General features: G+C 38.7%; 1 protein-coding gene across 1 annotated transcript in view; it reads left to right on the top strand.

Moving 5' to 3' along the window:
* Positions 1–4,984, top strand: part of lbh (LBH regulator of WNT signaling pathway) — a 39,528-nt gene extending 34,544 nt beyond the window's left edge. Inside the window, exon 3 of the mRNA XM_057859919.1 lies at positions 3,704–4,984. Within this exon, the coding sequence (XP_057715902.1) occupies positions 3,704–3,916 (213 nt within the window). The 3' untranslated portion in view covers positions 3,917–4,984. The remainder of the gene's footprint in view (positions 1–3,703) is intronic.
* Positions 4,985–23,034: the final 18,050 nt, after the last annotated feature.

The following is a 23,034-nucleotide window of genomic DNA, read 5'->3' as shown; positions in this document are numbered from 1 at the left end:
ACCATATTCCATGGTACTTCCTCAAGCTTGAAATAGGGCAAGATTCAACACTCGATCTATTAATGAATGTTGCCTTTTTTTGCCTGTCTCAATTGAATCATTTACTACAGTGGGGCAAATAAGTATTTAATCAACCACTAATTGTGCAAGTTTTCCCACTTGAAAATATTAGAGACCTGTAATTGTCAACATGGGTAAACCTCTCAACCATGAGAGACGGAATGTGGGGGGGGGGGGACCCCAGAAAATCACATTGTTTGATTTTTTTAAAATAATTTATTTGCAAATCATGGTGGAAAATGAGTATTTGGTCTATACCAAAAGTTCATCTCAATACTTTATGTACCCTTTGTTGGCAATAACGGAGGCCAAACATTTTCTGTAACTCTTCACAAGCTTTTCACACCCTATTGCTGGTATTTTGGCCCATTCTTCCATGCAGATCTCCTCTAGAGCAGTGATGTTTTGGGGCTGTCGTTGGGCAACACGGACTTTCAACTCCCTCCACAGATTTTCTATGGGGTTGAGATCTGGAGACTGACTAGGCCACTCCAGGACCTTGAAATGCTTCTTACGAAGCCACTCCTTTGTTGCCCTGGCTGTGTGTTTGGGATCATTGTCATGCTGAAAGACCCAGCCACATCTCATCTTCAATGCCCTTACTGATGGAAGGAGATTTTCACTCAAAATCTCTCGATACATGGCCCCATTCATTCTTTCCTGTACACAGATCAGTCGTCCTGGTCCTTTTGCAGAAAAGCAGCCCCAAAGCATGATGTTTCCACCCTCTTGCTTCACAGTGGGTATGGTGTTCTTCTGATGCAATTCAGCATTCTTTCTCCTCCAAACACGAGAACCTGTGTTTCTACCAAGAAGTTATATTTTGGTTTCATCTGACCATAAGATTCTCCTAGTCCTCTTCTGGATCATCCAAATGCTCTCTAGCGATCTGCATACGGGCCTGGACGTGTACTTTCTTCAGCAGGGGGACACGTCTGGCAGTGCAGGATTGGAGTCCCTGGCGGCGCATTGTGTTACTGATAGTAGCCTTCGTTACTGTGGTCGCAGCTCTCTATAGGTTATTCACTAGGTCCCCCCATGTGGTTCTGGGATTTTTGCTCACCGTTCTTATCATTTTGACGCCACGGGGTGAAATCTTGCATGGAGCCCCAGATCGAGGGAGATTATCAGTGGTCTTGTATGTCTTCCATTTTCTAATAATTGCTCCCACAGTTGATTTCTTTACACCAAGCGTTTTGCCTATTGCAGATTCAGTCTTCCCAGTCTGGTGGAGGTCTACAATTTTGTCTCTGGTGTCCTTCGACAGCTCTTTGGTCTTGGCTAGGGATGGGAATCGAAATCCGATTCCAATTCGGAACCGGTTCCGAGTGTTTCGAGGCCTCGACATCATAATGAAATAGCCTTAACGATCCCTTTAACGAGTCCTGAAGACGCATATTGCGTCGTGACTGTCTTGTTGTCCAAACACATCAAACTAGCATGGCACCAAGAACCACCCGCTCCAAAGTTTGGCTACACTTCACCAGGAAAGAGGGTGAAAATGAAAGGTTACGATGGTTTAGCACGAGCATTGCAGCCGTAAACATAACAATGACAGCACATAGATTCAAACGATCGAAAGTGTGTCTTCACTTCACGAGGAAAAATTACAACAAAACGACTTGCAATCATTGCAAGGTGGAGATAACTACATCGGGAGGGAAGGTAGAGATAACTGCATCGGGAGGGAATAGACAGCACTGTCCTCACCGTGACACCTATACAGCAAGCTAAACTCCGAAATGACGATATAGAAGACGTTGGTATAATTTGCTGACTTTATTCAACCATCACTTGAAGAGTGAAACTAAAAATAGAAATGAAACAAATAATTTCGTCCCCAGTAACAAACAGGTTTGCATCAACGTAAATCAGCGATGATTAGCTGTAATAACAAAACAGTTAGCATGCGTTCGCTAGCATTAGCACATCGTTCAAACCACTACACAACTGGATTTAAGTGTCCGATCGCGAGTGGAAACGCACAACAACAACAACAACAACACAAAAGATGATACATGCAGGCGTTGCCTCTGTAGATATTTTACAAGCATTAACAAAGAACATAGGGTCGTAGCAATGCTTCCCTCTCTCACTAACTCTCACGCTTTCTCTCGCGTTCTTCTTCACGTGAGGAAGCGTGAGAGTTAGTGAGAGAGGGAAGCACTGCCGAATACGGCCCGCCCCAACATTCAATCCGGCCCCCTGAACTATACCAGAGAGCATTTTGATTTTTTTTTTTTTTTTTTTTTCTCAATAGTGTTATTTATTTTCTGGCCTTTTTCTGTGAAGAACTCAGAGAGGGTTATTTGGTTATTATCTATTTGATTAATAGGGCTATTATTATTATTAATTATTATTGTATTATATTATTATTATTTTTATTTTATTTACTTTTGTTCCGTGAAATATCCAGAAAGGGTTATTTGATTGTGGCTTTCTGAAAAACAATATTTTTTTTTTACATTCAGGCACTCCTGCAATCGTCACTTTTTCTGTTACAAACTGACCCCGGCCCCTCAGAGAAGGGAAACGTTATGCAGCCCTCACTGGAAAAAGTTTGGGGACCCCTGCAAGTTTAACACATATTGCTAACGGCAGACCAACTACCTATATGCTAATATATACCAATATTTTTTATTTCTATTAGAAAAATGTTTCAGTAAAATGTTAAACATTCTTGTGCATTTGCCACTTTTTGCCACAGTTAATATTGAGGCTTTGGGCCTCTTTTGACCTTGTTGTGAGTTTTTAAGGTTGTGACTTCTGATTAAACAAACTCAATGCCAATCTAAATGGTTGTTCTTTTTTCCCCCCAAATTAGAATCGATAAGAGAATCAATAAAGAATCGAATCGTTAAGCAATATTGATAATGGAATCGGAATCGTAAAAATCCTATCAATTCCCATCCCTAGTCTTGGCCATAGTGGAGTTTGGAATGTGACTGACTGAGGTTGTGGACAGGTCTTTTATACCGATAATCAGTTAAAACAGGTGCCATTAATACAGTTAACGAGTGGTGCCTCGTTAGACCTCGTTAGAAGTTAGACCTCTTTGACAGCCAGAAATCTTACTTGTTTGTAGGTGACCAAATACTTATTTTCCACTCTAATTTGGAAATAAACTCTTTAAAAATCAAACAATGTGATTTTTCTGTTTTTTTTTTCCCACATTCTCTCTCATAGTTGAGGTTTACCCATGTTGACAATTACAGGCCTCTCTAATCTTTTCAAGTAGATCTTGCACAATTGGTGGTTGACTAAATACTTATTTGCCCCACTGTATATTATGCTGTTGTATAATCTTCCGTGCTGTAACAGAAGAGTACATAATGAGCACTTTGGTAAGCCCCCCCACCCCCCCCAACCGCCTGCAAAGCATTTCAGATTAAACACGATAGCAGTGGTTTTGCGCCAAGGCCATTGGACATGTTTAATTTGCCACTGATGTAACTTGGATTTTGCGCCAGAGAAAGAATATCAGCAACCATGTATACACAGTCACTCAGAAATCACAGCTGAGTTGGACTGTTGGAGCGCTAACATTTACCATAAAGGCTGAGGACAAGGCACGTACTCGTTCTTATTGTGTGAAATTCCAGGGCATGGCACCTTTTAATGTTGTAATGTCTGTCCTTGGCAGATCTTCCCCGACCCATCTGACTTTGAGCGCTGCTGTAAGCTCAAAGACCGCCTTCCCTCCATCGTGGTGGAGCCCACGGATGGCGAGGTGGAGAGCGGCGAGCTCCGCTGGCCTCCCGAAGAGTTTCTAGTCAGCGAGGAGGATGATGACGACGACGAGCCCAACCACGGTGCCGTCCAAAATGGACAGGACGCCGTGAACTCCCAGCGTTAGGATCCACGTCGTACCTTCAGATGTCAACCCTTCCTCCGCACCCCTCACCTGGTTCACGCTGCACCTTAAACCTTCCCAGCTGACGCAACTGATACGAAGCAATACACCCTTTTTGTCGCACTGCCACTCAATGGGACGCCATTACCACACTTGAGAAAAGACTGGGTGTTAGGACTGCACTCACATTGGGGCCACAAAATGGCTCCCTTCCAGAAGATGAACTTTTTAACCGTATAATTATGTGTTCACTTTCTGGATTGCTGTTAAGTATTTGTCAATGCGCGAGAGTGTTTAACAGTTTTGTTTATCATGCGTGTCGAATGTGCCGAGGATTTTTTTTTTTTGTTCATTTTCCAGTCAATAGTTGACATCTACGTACTGTTCGTAAAGTGCCAGATGTTAACTTATAGACTTGTTTATTGTTGTCACATGGACTAGTGCACAATTTTGCCTCATTAGTAATATGTAGTAGAAAAAAAAAAACACAAGTCAGCCTTTCTAAAAATGTCCCGAAAACATTGTGGCATGTTACTTTTGACGAAAATTGTGAATTAGTTAAGCTAGTAGCTGTGCTTTTTGTCTGCTTAGCTGATGGGTTTTAAGCAATTGAGCAAAGGAAAGGAGGCTTAAATGCTAAGCGGATGCTGTTAGCCCGCCCTGGAAAGCCTTATGACTCGACCGTGTGAAAATGACAAAGGTTACTGTGTCTATTTTTTTTTTTTTTTTCTTCTCCGCATTGAGCTAATGTCGTAAATAATGGATCCCGTCACAAGTGAATGCACCATTCTTTTCTTCCAACTTTTTTTCAAGCCACTGTACTTTTTGTCACCACGTAGCGTTGATATGCAAGGCCATTCAACATGTTCCACCTTAAATGTCAAAAAGTCATGGTTTCATCCACCTGTAGTTCTGACGTGTAGTTCTTGTGGCATTAGGGCTGTGTACAGGACATCTGTTTTTTGTAAAGCTCAGGGAGAATAGCTGCCATCTTTTTGTTTTAGTCATTGTATTTAGACCACTTTTTTTCCCTCTGTTACAGAGGCTGTAAATAAACTTGAATTTGCTAAACTAACTGCGTGTTAATTGCTCTACCTTCCTGCACTCCCCTTCAAAAATAAGGAAAATTGTCTTCACTGTTCCATAACTTTAAACATTTTGGTGTTGCACAACTTTTTTTTTTTTTTTTTCCCCCCCCCTCTTGAGCTACATTTGATACAATTTGGTATTGAGCATTATTTGCATCAATATGTGTGACTGAATAGGACACAATTGTAAAACAATATGGCATAGGATTTGGGCTGTCCCAAACGACTAATTTCCCCCCGATTAGTCAGCCGACTATTTTTACGATTAGTCGACTAATTTATTTTTTTTTTTAGCTACTGTAATAATGACATTTTTGTTGAAGCTTATTAATTCACAAAACATTTTGGAACACCTAAATTCTTAACATATAAATAAATACCAATAATAAATCACAAACAATGAGGTCAAATGCTGCTGGCATTAACTAGTGCAAAAAAAAAAGGTAAACGGAAACACTGTGACTTCACCTCTTTAACAGGAGTCAAAACAATTCTTACTCTTTTTGTGGTATGTCATTGTCTATATATTTCTAAATGTTCAAATGAATTACAACGTCCCGGACAACCATTTTCAGAATACTTTGTGTGAGTTCAGATGCTTTTTCTGGTGTGCATTCCGCATTTTGGGGGGATGGGAAAAACTGTTCAACTTTTGTTTGTTTTAACCTGAAAATAGAGGGCACACTGAAATATTACCACAATTATTTTGAATGAAAGGCACACATACCCACAGCAACAAAAAATAAATATATAGTATTAACTTTATAGGATACTACTATATGTAAAACTTCATATTAAATAACATCAGTGCAGTCATGGATTACAGTAAGAAGGCCAGTGGTGTTTCCATATATATTTTTTTATATTATGTATATACAGGATATATGTATATATTTTCCCCAAGTGGGAGCTTCCATGATCCTAATAAATTTAATAATAATTGAAAAAAATATATAATTATATGAATTATTTTATTAAATAAAAATGCACATTGCTACGACGCACATAAAGGCAAGTTCCATTTAAAAAAGTTGTATGGACTTGCAATCCACTAGCTTGTTGTGTCTTGTTGTCTTCAAAAATTACACTTGGGTAGGGGTGGGCGATATGGCCTTAAACATGTATCACGATAAATGGAGCAGATTTATCTCGATAACGATAAATGACGATAAAGTCGTCCAAGCGGACTGTTATATAATTTGAAAATCTGAATCGATGCATGAAATACAGATTAACAGTTTCTTGTTGATTTAGTTACCAGCATTCAATTTGATATATTTAACAAATGTACATGCAGTCTAGACATTAGGTTTATACAAATGAATTGTAAACAATAAGAATTCAAGTATGAGCATTTATAACAGAGTGTATGGCTTGAACAATGTACATTGTCAAAATCGATATACCTGTGCAAACATGTCATTGTAACACAAATGACTTGCAGCTCGAACAGTACACTTCAAAAAGACAATTTATTGTTAATGGCTGCTGTGACATAATTATTCAATACAAGTGTTTACTTTATGGTTTCAGGGCCCCCCCCCCCCCCCAGTGCATTTTTTAATAAATGCACACATACATGAACCCCCAAACAGACAGACAGACAGACAGACACACATTAAAGCTATATTGATCTTCTGCAAATGAAACACTTAAGATTTTATGATAGCAATAATGACACAGAATTAAACACATACAGAAAAATAGCTGGGGCCATTTGTGCTTTATGCTGAATGCTTTACCATCACAAAAGCTATCAGAGAAATCACACACAGTCAGATACAAAATAACGCGACATAGTAATTGCTAGAGGCAGTCCATGCCCAATCCACTCATTAAATTCAGCCGTTTCGACAAGGTTTGAGCCGCTATCCGGTTCCATCACGTTCATTTGTTGCGTTAGCCGCTAGCGGCCGCTAGCGTTAGCGGCTAGCGTTAGCCTGTGGCCTGGCTACCGGTAGAAAGCACTGAAAGCACCATCTCCGGAAATTGTGAGAACAAGGGAGGACAGCTGGTGAAAGCCCGTCTGGATGCCACCAAGAGTCTATTAAATGTCGGGTGAAAGTTTGGCGAACCTCCCTTAAGCCACACTCCATCACGTTTTGCTTGTAGCATTAGCTGCTAGCGTTAGCTTACCGGGCTTCTGTTTGATTGGCTTCCTGATGATCACGTGACTCCCTACGTAAGTACATTCACTGCTTTCTTAAAGAGGAATGAGCATAGATGAACAACACAGAGTCAAAGCGGGATGAAAAGACTATTTTCTTGTTTTATTAATTTACCGAATTTACCGACATGGTCAAAATTACGTCGGTCATCGTGAAGAATTTCGGTGACGGTAAATTTTCGGTTTACCGCCCAGCTCTACACTTGGGTGACGGCGCTTCAAGTGTTCGTTCATAGCCGACGTGCTACCGTGGTATGCAAGCTCAGTTTAGCAAAGAGTACACAAAGCGGCACCCTCCATATCTTCCTTGAAATAATTCCAGGCTCTGGCTATTCTGGTCCGCTTTTTTGGCTTTATGCAGCTTTCACGTGTTACCAACTCTGCCCTTTTTGGAAATTGGCGGTGTTTTCAACTCCACCGGCGATTCACTTGGCTCGTTGTCGTCGGTTCGTCCGATTTCCTCCTCAGGAAGGCGGCGGCGTGCATAAAAACACCGAGAGGCGTCGGATGGCTCTTTATGGATACTTTTATTGACCAAAACAAAAACGTGGGGTATGAAGCCACTCAACTCGGCGCTACCTGCGCACTTTTCCAACTCACTGATCTCGCTCCCACTCTCTCTCGCTCGCTTGCCCACTTTCTTCCTCTTTGCTCAATCTGACAACGCCGGTCACATTGAAATAACAGCGGCACCCTTGGGGGTGCCAGTAACAACCGCTTGTATCGCGAGCGCCCGCCATTCTAAACTATATCCGCATGTAATTTTTTTTTTTTTTTTAACCCGTCATTACCCGTCGACGGTATGTTTTGCCCGTCGACGCATTTACGTCATCGATGACGTCGACAGCGTCGACTAGTCGGGACTAGGTATGGGAATCGAAATCCGATTCCAATTCGGAACCGGTTCCGAGTGTTTCGAGGCCTCGACATCACAATGAAAAAGCCTTAACGATCCCTTTAACGATTCCTAAAGACGCGTATTGCGTCGTGACGTGTCTTGTTGTCCAGACGCATCAAACTAGCACCAGGAAAGAGTGTGAAAATGAAAGGTTACGACGGGTAAGCACGAGCATTGCAGCCATAAACATAACAATGACAGCACGTAGGTTCAAACGCTCGAAAGTGTGTCTTCACTTCACGAGGAAAAATTACAACAAAGCGACTTGCAGTCATTGCAAGGTGGAGGTAACTGCATCGGGAGGGAATACGACTGCGCTGTCCTCACAGAGAGGCTAAAGCTCAGTTCTGGCTATACAGCTAGCTAAACTCCCAAATGACGATGTAGAAGACGTTGGTATAATTTGCTGACTTTATTCAACCATCACTTGAAGAGTGAAACTAAGAATAGAAATGAAACAAATCAATTTCGTCCCCAATAACAAACAGGTTTGCATCAACGTAAATCAGCGATGATTAGCTGCTAATAACAGTATGGTTAGCATTCGTTCGCTAGCATTAGCACATCGTTCAAACCACTACACAACTGGATTTAAGTGTCCGATCGCGAGTGGAAACACAACAACAACAACAACACAAAAGATGATACATACAGGCGTTGCCTCTGTAGATACTAACATTAACAAAGAACGTAGGCTCGTAGAAGTGTTTCCCTCTCTCCCTTGACTCGCTCACTCGCTTGGATGCGGCATTTCTTCTGGTGCCCAAACTGCGGCCCGCGGCCCAAATACGGCCCGCCTCCACATTTGGTCCGCCCATTTTGAATTTTTTTTTTCTCAATCGTGTTATTTATTTCCTGGCCTTTTTCCTTGAAGAATTCAGAGAGGGTTATTTGGTTATTATCTATTTAATTAATAGTGTTTTTATTATTAATTATTATTATTATATTATTATTTTTATTTTATTTACTTTCATTCCGTGAAGAATCCAGAAAGGGTTATTTGATTGTGGCTTTCTGAAAAACAATCATTTTTTACATTTATGCACTTCTGCAATCCTCACACTTTTTCTGTTACAAACTGACCCCGGCCCCTCATCAGAGAAGGGAAAAGTTATGTGGCCCTCACAGGAAAAAGTTTGGGGACCCCTGCTTTAACACATATTGCCAAAGTCAGAACAACAACCTATCTGCCAATATATACCAATATTTTGTATTTCTATTAGATAAATGTTTCAGTAAAATGTTACACATTCTTGTGTATTTGCCACTTATTGCCACAGTTAACATTGAGGCTTTGGGCCTCTTTTGATTTCGTTGTGAGTTTGTAAGGTTTTGAGTTCTGATTAAACAAACTCGATGCTAATCAAAACGTTTGTTCTTTTCCCCCAAATTAGAATCGATAAAGAATCGAATCGGTAAGCAATATTGATAATGAAATCGGAATCGTAAAAATCCTATCAATTCCCATCCCTAGTCGGGACAGCTCTACATAGGATGTTTGCTTTTTTGTTTCTGAAAGTGTTGTGTGAGTGGTAAATTTATGTCATCGCAAAAAGATGTGTACAAATTCCAAAATTGGTTAAAATCTTGGTGTAAGGTTTTATTCAAACCAACTATGGTTGAAACATTTTCCAAACGTCCCAGAAAGTCTATTTCCGTATTTTTCGGACGATAAGTCGCACCAGCCATAAAATGCCCAACGAAGAGGAAAAAAACATAGTGTCCTCCATAATTATTGGCACCCCTGGTTAAGATGTGTTTTTTAGTTTCTAATATTTTTTTAATTCAAATAATATGGGACCTTAATGGAAAAAAGAAAACTCCAACCTTCAATACAAGTGCATTTATTCAGTGGGGAAAAAACCCACATAAAGAAATCATTGTTTGACATCAAATAATGTGTGTCACAAGTATTAGCACCACTGGTGTTAATACTTCGTACAACCTCCTTTTGCCAACAAAACTGCACCTAATCTTCTCATATAATGCTTCACAAGCTTGATTTTGTGTCTGGTGAACCAATTTCTGTGTAGATTTGGTCATATGTTTAGGGTCATTGTCTTGCTGAAAGACCCAGTGACGACCCATCTTCAGCTTTCGGGCAGAGGGCAACAGATTTTGATTTAAAATGTCCTGTTATTTCAAAGCATTCACGATGCCATGCACCCTAACAAGGTTCCCAGGGCCTTTGGAAGCGAAACCATCCCACAGCATCACTGACCCACCCCCATACTTCACAGTGGGTATGAGGTGCTTTTCAGCATGCACATCTTTCGTGGCACGCCAGACCCACTTAGTGTTTGTTGCCAAAAAGCTCAATCTTGGTCTCATCTGACCAAAGCACACAATCCCAGGTTTCAACTGGGACCGTGTGCCCTTTACATATATATATATAGATAGATATATGTATAGGTGTGTATATATACCTGTATATATATATTAAATTATATGCAAAGCAAATGACTGTCCAAGGTGCTCGAAAAATAATTTCGACCGTTATATATATATATATATATTTTTTTTGTTAATTTCATTCATTTTTGTTGCAGTTTCATTGCTTTACAACTTTATATTAGGGCTGTCAAAATTATCGCGTTAACGGGCGTTAATTAAATTTTTTAATTAATCATGTTAAAATATTTGACGCAATTAACGCAGATGTCCCGCTCAGACAGATTTAAATGACTGTTCAGTGAAAAGCTCACTTGTTGTTATGGAGTTTTGCCGCCCTCTGCTGGCGCTTGGGTGAATGACCATCTCTTTATGGACATTAAGAGTGAAGAGAATGCCACCGGCCGCTTGGGGGCAGCGCCGTTCCATACTCATGTTATTTCTTCAAAACGTGGGAGAATTAGTAGTTGTGAGACGTTTATGCTGTATTCACAATGCAACGCAAATTGCTATTTGTGCTCCACACATATTTCGGTAAGTTTTCTTTCTTTTAGTGGCAATTATGTGTCTCTTGTTGTATTTTGGGTAAGATATGTACAGATATATTTAATACAGTAAAGGCGAGTGGACACAGGCGTTCTTTGGACCGCGCCGTTTATTGGCAACTCCTTCACAACAAACATACAGTGGGGAGAACAAGTATTTGATACACTGCCAATGGGTTTTCCCATTGGCAGTGTATCAAATACTTGCTCTCCCCAATTTAAGTATCGTTTAGTGAAAGCACAACAAAAATAATATTCCTATTCCCCCCCCCCCCCCCCCAAAAAAAAAAAATCACAAAAAGAAAAGCACTTCAGTCTATAGTAATGAGGCCCTATTCTTAAACAACAATGCAAAATGAACTGGCATTCCATATGAAAATACCTACGCAAAATACACGTAAAACTTTGGTCACTCTATTTTTATTATTGTTATTTTTATTCTTATTATTATTATATTAACTCTACTTTTGATTGAAAATTTTACAAATTTTATTAAAACGAAAACATGAAGAGAGGTTTTAATATAAAATTACTATAACTTGTAACTATAACATTTATCGTTTAAGAACTACAAGTCTTTCTATCCGTGGATCACTTTAACAGAAAGAATGTTAATGCCATTTGTGGATTTATTGTTACAATAAACAAATACAGTACTTATGTACAGTATGTTGTATGTATATATCCGTCGTGTGTCTTATCTTTCCATTCCAACAATAATTTACATAAAAACATGGCATATTTTAGAGATGGTTTGAATTGCGATTAATTGCGATTGATTACGATTAATTAATTTTTAAGCTGCAATTAACTCGATTAAAATTTTTAATCGTTTGACAGCCCTACTTTATATATATACATATATATATATATATATATATATATATATATATATATATATATATATATATATATATATATATATATATATATGTATATATATTAGGGCTGTCAAACGATTAAAATTTTTAATCGAGTTAATTACAGCTTTAAAATTAATTAATCGTAATTAATCGCAATTAAATCCATCTATAAAATATGCCATATTTTTCTGTAAATTATATATATATTCTGTAAAATAATTTGTTGGAATGGAAAGATAAGACACAAGATGGATATATACATTCAACATACGGTACATAAGGACTGTAGTGGGCATTTCCCTCTACTGTCATTTAAATTTGTCTATGCTGTCCTCACTCCGAAGCGTCTACTTTTTCCAAAGCTAGACAGCTAGTGAACGACGCCTTAATAATCAGACTTCTTCCTTTTTCATCTGATTTATTAATAAAATGGCCTCAAACCACTGTCCTCTTTAGACCGTAGTGAACCTACAAAAAAAAGTACACAAGCATTGCATTAGCAACAACGTTAGCTTAGCACGCTATACAAGTTCACTAAACATAAAACAAAAAGCGTCTCATACAAAAAATATAACATTTCGCTTACTGACATAATATGTACATTCTTTACAACAACCATACTTACGGACAAATCTTGTCCGAGGATCATATAAGCACAACATTACAACGTAGGCGTCAGCCCGAGACGTCGTGCAGCCATATTGAACTGCCAAGAAAGCAATAAACCATGTCGCAAAGCGACCACAAGAGTTCGCTGTTAGACAGCACAAAAAACCTTGCTGTAAAACTTACCAAAAGACAGAATACTGTCTGAGCGGGACATGTGCGTTAATTGCGTCAAATATTTTAACGTGATTAATTTAAAAAACTAATTGCCGCGCGTTAACGCGATAATTTTGACAGCCCTAATATATATATATATATATATATATTTATATAGATATATATATTGATATATATATATATATATATGTGTGTCTGTGTGTTAGGGCTGTCAAATGATTAAAAATTTTAATCGAGTTAATTACAGCTTAAAAATTAATTAATCATAATTAATAGCAATTAATCGCAATTCAAACCTATAAAATATGCCATATTTTTCTGTAAATTATTGTTGGAATGGAAAGATAAGACACAAGATGGAAATATACATTCAACATACAGTACATAGGGACTGTATTTGTTTATTATAACAATAAATCAACAAGATGGCATTAACATTATCAACATTCTGTTAAAGCGATCCATGGATAGATAGACTTGTAGTTTTTAAAAGATAAATGTTAGTACAAGTTATAGAAATGTTTATATTAAAACCCCTCTAAATGTTTTTGTTTTATTAAAATTTGTAAAAATTTCAATCAAAAAATAAACTAGTAGCCCGCCATTGTTGATGTCAATAATTACTTACACAATGCTCATGGGTGCTGAAGCCTATAAAATCAGTCGCACCCAAGCGCCAGCAGAGGGCGGCAAAACTCCATAAAACACAATTAACATGTGGGCATTTCACTTTACTGTCATTTAAATCTGTCTGAGCGGGCCATGTGCGTTAATTGCGTCAAATATTTTAACGTGATTATTTTAAAAATTAATTACCGCCCGTTAACGCGGCAATTTTGACAGCCCTAATATACATATATAGGCCTATATAGGAAAGTCAATTACATGCAATGACATTTTTCGGCCATTGGGGCGGGGGACCTGCCCCCCCCCCCTAAAATCCGCTTATGGCTGGCAGGCGAGTAATCCCCTACACCGCCGTGTTTCCTTTCCAGGCGGGAGGAAGTGGACTAAAATGTCTGTTCATTCATTGTTCCTGTTCCTTTCCTATCAGGAATTAAGGTCCCGAAGGTACTCCTGTAAGTTGGAAGGCTACTTCCTGGTTCGTGGAGTTTGTGGAAATTTATGTAAAACCAGACTACCATTTTAATCGTAGGGAGAAATTGCATTTCAATATGACCCCATCTTTTACGCTTTTATAAATGTGAGCTTGTTCCGGTAGCTACGTGCTTAGATTTATATTGTGGTCACGATCACAAACATGCCAACTAATCAATCTTGGCTCGCTAGCTAGTTAGCATTAGAAGTTAATATTACAGTAAATTGGCAACTTTGACTGTAATTCAACTCATTTCAACAGGGTTAACCTGAAAATAATGTTTAGCATGCATCTGTGAGTGTGTCAGTCACTGATAGAGCTTCTTTCTCATTCTTAGGATTCTTTCCGATGGAAACAATGTTAACGCTGATCCCAGAGTGTTGGCTGAGTCCGACCTGACAACCAGCCGACGAAATTTGGGGCGCATCGTCCACATTAAAATCTACTTTCATAAAAACACAATCAGTCATCCCTTGCGTAACATTAGCCTGCGATTCCCTTTTTGGTGTGTCATAAGGGGAAGAAGACACAACTGGATTTCTTAGCTCATTCACTGCCACCGACAGCAATAGACGTCCAATACATTTTAATTGAGAAGAATAGGCGACTGGCAGGGCATGGTGTCATTTGTTTTTCTTCTACTAGCCACTACACCACTCTAGTGTTACACATGACGTCAGCATGTTGGGGTGTGTGTGTGTGCGTGCATGTATCGGTGCATGCACAGGCTGACAGACAGGCTGTAAAGAGAGACAGCACTTAGTAAAACTCAAGACTTTTCCATGACCCTATTCCCCGTGGCATACACTCTATTTAATAGACTGGCGTGAACCATGAGTGTTATCCCTATACAGTGGGGCAAATAAGTATTTAGTCAACCACCAATTGTGCAAGTTCTCCTACTTGAAAATATTACAGAGGCCTGTAATTGTCCACATAGGTAAACCTCAACCATGAGAGACAGAATGTGGGAAAAAAAACTGAAAATCACATTGTTTGGTTTTTAAAGAATTTATTTCCAAATTAGAGAGAAAATAAGTATTTGGTCACCTACAAAAAGCAAGATTTCTGGCTGTCAAAGAGGTATAACTTCTTCTAACAAGGTCTAACGAAGCTCCACTCGTTACCTGTATTAATGGCACCTGTTTTAACTCATTATCAGTATAAAAGACACCTGTCCACAATCTCAGTCAGTCACACTCCAAACTCTACTATGGCCAAGACCAAAGAGTTGTCGAAGGACACCTGAGACAAAATTGTAGACCTGCAACAGGCTGGGAAGACTGAATCTGCAATAGGTAAAACACTTGGTGGAAAGACATCAACTGTGGGAGCAGTTATTAGAAAATTGAAGACATACAAGACCACTGATAATCTCCCTCGATCTGGGGCTCCATGCAAGATCTCACCCCATGGCGTCAAAATGATAACAAGAACAGTGAGCAAAAATCCCAGAACCACACGGGGGGACCTAGTGAATGACCGACAGAGAGCTGAGACCACAGTAACAAAGGCTACTATCCGTAACACAATGCGCCGCCAGGGACTCAAATGCTGCACTGCCAGGAGTGTCCCCTTGCTGAAGCCAGTACACGTCTAGGCCCGTCTGCGGTTCACTAGAGAGCATTTGGATGATCCAAAAGAGGACTGGGAGAATGTATTATGGTCAGATGAAACCAAAATAGAATTTTTTGGTAGAAACACAGGTTCTCGTGTTTGGAGGAGAAAGAATACTGAATTGCATCCGAAGAACACCATACCCACTGGGAAGCATGGGGGTGGAAACATCATGCTTTGAGGCTGTTTTTCCGCAAAGGGACCAGGACGACTGATCTGTGTAAAGGAAAGAATGAATGGGGCCATGTATCGAGAGATTTTGAGTGAAAATCTCCTTCCATCAGTAAAGGCATTGAAGATGAGATGTGGCTGGGTCTTTCAGCATGACAATGATCCCAAACACACAGCCAGGGCAACAAAGGAGTGGCTTCGTAAGAAGCATTTCAAGGTCCTGGAGTGGCCTAGCCAGTCTCCAGATCTCAACCCCATAGAAAATCTGTGGAGGGAGTTGAAAGTCCGTGTTGCCCAACGACAGCCCCAAAACACCACTGCTCTAGAAGAGATCTGCATGGAGGAATGGGCAAAAATACCAGCAAAAGTGTGTGCAAAGCTTGTGAAGAGTTACAGAAAACGTTTGGCCTCCGTTATTGCCAACAAAGGGTATATAACAAAGTATTGAGATGAACTTTTGGTATTGGCCAAATACTTATTTTCCACCATGATTTGCAAATAAATTCTTTAAAAATCAAACAATGTGATTTTCTGTTTTTTTTTTTTTTTTTCCACATTCTGTCTCTCATGGTTGAGGTTTACCCCTGTTGACAATTACAGGCCTCTCTAATCTTTTCAAGTAGGAGAACTTGCACAATTGGTCGTTGACTAAATACTTATTTGCCCCACTGTATTTGCCAGTAGAGTATGTACACTGGGACTTAAGGCTGAGTTATGCTTCTGCGTTGCGGTGACGGCATAGCAACTACGGTGTCAATGAGCATTCGATAGTTCTGCGGCAAGGGAATGCGTTGCTCTGTAATTCACCGCCAAACCACTAGAGGGGTGTGGCGTTGTGTTTGTATGGTTTTAGGGGACTCTTGTCGACTTCCTCTCATTTTCTTCCGCTTACACAACAATGCCAACGGAGATGGAATGCTTCAATGTGGAGAAAAGATGTCCCGATCGATCGGGATGCCGATCGATCGGGTCCGATCACTTCATTTTCCAAGTATCGGAATCGGCAAAAAAATTTCGGACATGCCTTTTTTTAATATATATATATATATATATATATATATATATATATATATATTTTTTTTTTTTTTTATCGTTTTCTAATTGTATTTAACGTTACAGACAAAACGTCTTACACTCATCCAGAGTAGTTTTGGCTTAAAGTAGGGCTATCAAATTTATTGCATTAACGGCGGTAATTAATTTTTTTAAATTAATCACGTTAAATAATTAACGCATGCGCTGAACAATCCACTCACGCATTGTCGCATTCAATCTATAAAGATGCAGTTTTATCTATAGATAGCGTTAAAAGGCAGTGTATAATGAGTAGAGAGAATTTTGACAGCCTTTGGAGCCATTTTTAATGTGGCTAAAGCCTTACAATACCTCCCTCAGCAATTAAAAATAACGTGGGAGGCAATGTGGGGTAGTAGTTGAAAGGTAGTAGTTGATCATTTTCTTAACACCCTATGTTCTTTCCCAATGCAGAGAAGCTATATCAACTGGTGCCCCTACACACAGTCATGGTAGCACTTCCCATCATGCATTTGGGCAGAAGTTAAATGGCTGCAGTATCATTTACAGCAGTACTTCTCAAATAGTGGGGCGGGCCCCCCTAGGGGGGCACAGAGCATTGCCAGGGGTGGCGCATGTGACCTCGGGGAACATACTTTTTTGCCATTGTAGAATAATGTATCATTTTGTGTGCACGGTATTTTTGAACAAAACAAGAGCACACAGCAAAGAGCACTGGAGATACAGTATGACGAGCTAAGACTAGGAAATATGACTAAGCGTATGTAGCGTTTGGCTTTGAGTTTTAATACAGTGGGAGACGAGAAAAGTGTCTAAAAATGTTTGCAACGGACAGCAGGAAGCCACATCAAATAAGATGTCACTGATAAACATTAGACTCACATTGATAAGCCACTTGATTTTTTTTTCAGCCAAGACGTGCCGAATATTGCCAACAATCGTCCCGCTTTGTTTCGCAGTGTTACATCAGTAAACCAGCGAGCACTGTTAGCATCATATAAGGTGGCATACCAAGTTGCTCAGCGCAAAATAGCAAAATTAAAAACTGTCCCACTGTCCAATGACACTGTTGTTTTTGTTCGATTAATTTTTGTTTTTTCGGTTAAATGGTTATTTGAATGTATTATTATTTATTGTTTGATTTTATTAAAATGTATTGTTCACTATTAGATGGTCAAAAAGTGTACCGTGAATGTATTTTTACAGATTGGATGTGACTTTTTTTTTTTTTTTGATTCAGGCAAAGTGATGCACTTTAAGTCTTTTCTATTCTTTATTGTAAGTTGAGCTATATGCTTTTTCTTTAATATTAAAAAGGACACAATATTATGCAGGGGTATACTTACATTAATAATTTATAGGCAAATGATACAATTTATAGTGGCGGCAGAAAGTTGTGGGGGGGCGCGAGACGTTTACGTCTTCCTAGGGGGGGGCGTAACAGAAAATAATTGAGAAGCACTGATTTACTGAAAGCTCAACAAATACACTAGATGGCAATATTTAGTCACAATATACAAAGTCACATTTATCCTTTAAGAATTACAAGTCTTTCTATCCGTGGATCGCTCTCACAGAAAGAACGTTAATAATGTAAATGCCATCTTGAGGATTTATTGTCATAATAAACAAATACAGTACTTATGTACTGTATGTTGAATGTATATATTGGTCCGAGTTTTATTCATTTTTTTCTTAATGCATTGCCAAAATGTATATGATCGGGAAAAATTATTGGGAATGATTGGAATTGAATCCGGAGCAAACAAAAAAGCAATCGGATCGGGAAATTTCGGGATCGGCAGATACTCAAACTAAAACAATCGGGATTGGATCGGGAGCAAAAAAACATGATCGGAACAACCCTAATGTGGATCTTTAGCTCATCAACATTGGACAACAAATGTTGATCATACAAATGTTGAGGCGCAGGCGACGCACAAGACGGTTGCGGAGGTGGTCGCTAGCGCAAGAATGGTTGTAAATGGCGGTGATTTCGCGCTGAACCGGAAACAGCAGTCTTAGCGGACCAATCACAGACCATTTGACGCAACGCGTAGTCAGAATTTTGTGGAGCTGCACGTCAGGCTACGGCGGAGGGTCGTAAATAGGGTGTGCCTTGATTGACTTTATTGGTGCCTGTGTTGCTTGTAGGTTACGAGTTAGCAAATAGAAGACATGCATGCACAGCCTTCAGCCTGTAGTGTGCTGTGGCAGACTCGTGCTTGGTTTTGCATAGGCCTACTTAAAACCATTACACCATACTCATGCCAAGTTTTTACTCTACATTATTTTTTCAGGGATCATTTAGCCATATGACATTTGAGCATGTTCTTTTGTTCCACTAAGAAACAAAAGTGTGTAATTTTTCCTCTAATCAGATTTTCATTAAATGTAGAGGAGCCAGATAAGTTCAAGTTGGACTGGACATGCCTGTTATGTAAGTCTACGTGGGAAAGACAAGCTTGACTTTTTTTGGGCATTGCTTCTTGTCTCCTTTGAGTCTATTGATAGCACTTTGAACTTTTTCTTTGAGAGAGAGAAGGAAAAAAAACATTTGTTATTTTTAACATTCTTCCCTTTCACGACCTCTTTAAGTCCTCTCGTCTTACCGGCGCATTTCCTCTTTATGTCCCCGGGCTGCACACCTGCGATACTGCTGTTCCCCTTTAAAAGTGTCTCTTTGTAGGTTTTGCCATGTGATGTATCTGTGCATTTATCTAGCCCGTGTCCCTCCATGCACCCCTCCATAGTCTCGAGGTAAAACGGATTAGTGTGGTGAAGACATAAGCTCCCTATTTAAATCAACACATGGCTTTTCAGTCCTGGTTCTACTATTACGTACCAGTATATAATACTGACACGACTATTCAATAATGTAAAAGTGCCTTTATGTCGCTTTTCCACTGCAAAGTGCCGGCTCAATTTTCCACTGCGAAAAACATTGCACTTTGAACGCACCATGAGCCTAAAACAACTGTTCAGGTGACCAAGGTTGTACTGTATTAACTTCTCGGTGGAAGGAAACATTTTTTCAATAGTACACTATGGGCAGTATGGAGGACCAGCAGTGCAAAAATTAAATAAATGCACAAATAAATATTTAAAAGTGTCATTAAAATGTTTCTATTCCAATATTCATTTATTTATTTCAATATTTATTTAAACATTTCCTGTAATTTCCGGACTATAAGCCGCTACTTTTTTCGTTCATTTTCAATCCTGCGGCTTGAAGTCCAGTGCGGCTTATTTATTGATTTCTTTGGGTGAATTGGCAACACATGCCTCCTAGCATGCATTGCAGCACTACAGATGTAAGTAACAATCAAAATTCATGTTCTGTGCTAATTATTTATGCATTTACTGTTCCAGTTTCATTAATTGTTTGTTATGGTATTTGGTAACACTTTATTTGACAGCGGCGTCATAAGACTGTATTAACACCGTCATAGTTATGACATGAGACTATCATGGGCATTACTGAATGCTTATGAGAGATGTCATTAAGTGTCATCCAGCAAATTATGTTACCAACTCCATTTATGTCCAGCTTGGATCTTTTAAATCCATTCAAAGTGCGATAATTTGCCGAATAAAACTAAATGATAACTGTTATAAGCATTTGTTAATGCTCATGACAGTTTCATGTTATTATTATGTCTAATTGTCTAATGACAGTCTTATGGCGCCACTGTCAAATAAAGTGTTACCAAATACCATAACTAGCAATTAATTAAACAACAGGAACAGTAATTAAAAAATAATTAGTACAGAACATTTAAGAACGTATTTTGATTGTTATTTACACCTGTTGCGCTGCAATGCATGCTAGGAGGCATGTTGGACAACAACAGTGTTGACAGCCGGTGGCATAAAAGATTGACTGTCTCCCCCAGGGGAGCAGTGATGACCAAATGAAGCTTCTCGAAGCAATGAAGCTTAGCAAACAATTGGTTCAAATCTTCATGGTGGTTCATTTGGTCTTCTGACCGTCGTATGATGCCGCTATCTAATGAAGTGTTACCGGTTATTATCTTTTGGTGTAAATATCCCATAATACAGTGAGGTCCAGTGCGGCTTATCTGTGAACAAATGCCGTTTTCCTATCACATTTGGTGGGTGGCGGCTTATAATCAGGTGCGCCTTATAGTGCGAAAATTACGGTATTTATTTTTTTCAATATTTAATTCAATTTATATCTATTTTTGTTTCACTTTTTATTAGAGCTGTCAAAATTATCGCGTTAACGTGCGGTAATTGATTTTTCAAATTAATCACGTTAAAATATTTGACGCAATTAATGCACATGCCCCGCTCAAACAGATTAAAATGACAGTACAATGTAATGTCCGCTTGTTACTTGTTTTTTGGTGTTTGGCGCCCTCTGCTGGCGCTTGGGCCCAATTATTTTATGGGTTAGTACCATGAGTGAGCATGGTGTAATTATTGACATCAACAATGGCGAGCTACTAGTTTATTTTTTGATTGAAAATTTTTACTAATTTTAATAAAACGAAAACATTAAGAGGGGTTTTAATATAAAATTTCTATAACTTGTACTAACATTTATCTTTTAAGAACTACAACTCTTTCTATCCATGGATCGCTTTAAGAGAATGTTAATAATGTTAATGCCATCTTGTTGATTTATTGTTAGAATAAACAAATACAGTACTTATGTACTGTATGTTGAATGTATATATCCGTCTTGTGTCTTATCTTTCCATTCCAACAATAATTTACAGAAAAATTTGGCATATTTTATAGATGGTTTGAATTGCGATTAATTACGATTAATTCATTTTTAAGCTTTAATTAACTCGATTAAAAATTGTAATCGTTTGACAGCCCTACTTTTTATGTATTTATTTCAATGTATATTTATTTCAATTTTTATTTATTGAGAAAACTTGAAAATAAATTCATTGAAAAAAATGAAATTAAATAAATTGAAAAATTGAAATAAATAAAATATATATTGGAATAAATGTTGAAATAAATAAATAAATATGGAAATAAAAATTGAATAAATAAATATAAAGTAAAATATATAGATAAGTGAAAAAATTATAAATTGAAATAAATATTGAAATAAATTTTAAAAATGTTGAAATAAATATTGAAATAAATAAACAAATATTGAAATGGAAGCATTTCAATGACACCTTTGATTATTTATTTAATTGTGCATTTATTTATTTAATTTTTGCACTCCTGGTGCTCCATAGGGCACCGCGTCACTTGTAGTGGGGGAGTGCATAACATTGGCACCAGACATAGAAACGGAATTCATTTGTTTTTATCCCAAAAAGAGTGGTTCTACAACCGGGGTCCTCAATTAGCAGACCGCGGTCCACGACTGGACCATGGCACACCTCTCTGTGGACCCACGGACAAACGAAAAAACGATAAAAGAAAAAAAAACTTTTTTCAACATATATCATTTGTATGAATCACCGATCGATCGCTATGCGCTACTATTGTATCACTAAATTCTGTTTCATTTTTAGTCAAATATCTTCCATGTCCTCACTTCAGTTGTCATCTCTATGACAACGATGCATTGATTGGCTGAGAGAGCCTGCGTGGATGCGTTGATTGGCCGAGAGAGCCTGCATGCTACTAGCTAGCGTGGACGGACTGCAGCAGTGTCAGCAACCTCAAACACGAGTCGCACCCGGCACTTTGCAATCTGTTTGTACATGCTGTCGTGTACTCTATTTTTCATTCAAGAACGTGAGTCATACTGTGGGCAAACGTGATTTATTAACTTATTTCCCTGCTGTTGAGCTCCCCGGCAATCTCGTTGCACGTGGGCAACGTTCAAGATCACAACGTTAAACAATGTTCACTAACACCACACATGCCACCAGTAGAAGACTGAATCTAACAAAATGGTATGCTCAAAGTTGACCAAAAGAAGAAAAGTGGACAACAAAAATCGTCGTTTCAACGGGAATGGAATGACAAATACGCGTCCATTTCATAAGTGGATTTTAAGAGGGGGCCAGGGGGGTGAGGCGAAAAGTGTCATTGCATGTAATTGACCTTCCTATATATATATATATATATATACACACACAGTGGGGCAATTAAGTATTTAGTCAACCACCAATTGTGCAAGTTCTCCTGCTTGAAAAGATTAGAGAGGCCTGTAATTGTCAACATGGGTAAACCTCAACCATGACAGACAGAATGTGAATAAAAAAGAAAATCACATTGATTGATTTTTACAGAATTTATTTTCAAATTAGAGTGGAAAATAAGTATTTGGTCACCTACAAACAAGCAAGATTTCTGGCTGTCAAAGAGGTCTAACTTCTAACGAGGTCTAACGAGGCTCCACTCGTTACCTGTATTAATGGCACCTGTTTTAACTCATTATCGGTATAAAAGACACCACAATCTCAGTCAGTCACAGTCCAAACTCCACTATGTCCAGACCAAAGAGCTGTCGAAGGACA

The sequence above is a fragment of the Corythoichthys intestinalis genome, chromosome 15 (genome assembly GCF_030265065.1).
Source record: "Corythoichthys intestinalis isolate RoL2023-P3 chromosome 15, ASM3026506v1, whole genome shotgun sequence".
In the NCBI taxonomy this organism is placed as follows: domain Eukaryota; kingdom Metazoa; phylum Chordata; class Actinopteri; order Syngnathiformes; family Syngnathidae; genus Corythoichthys; species Corythoichthys intestinalis.
The sequence above is the reverse complement of the archived record's forward strand: the minus strand, read 5'-3'. Positions and strand labels throughout refer to the sequence as shown.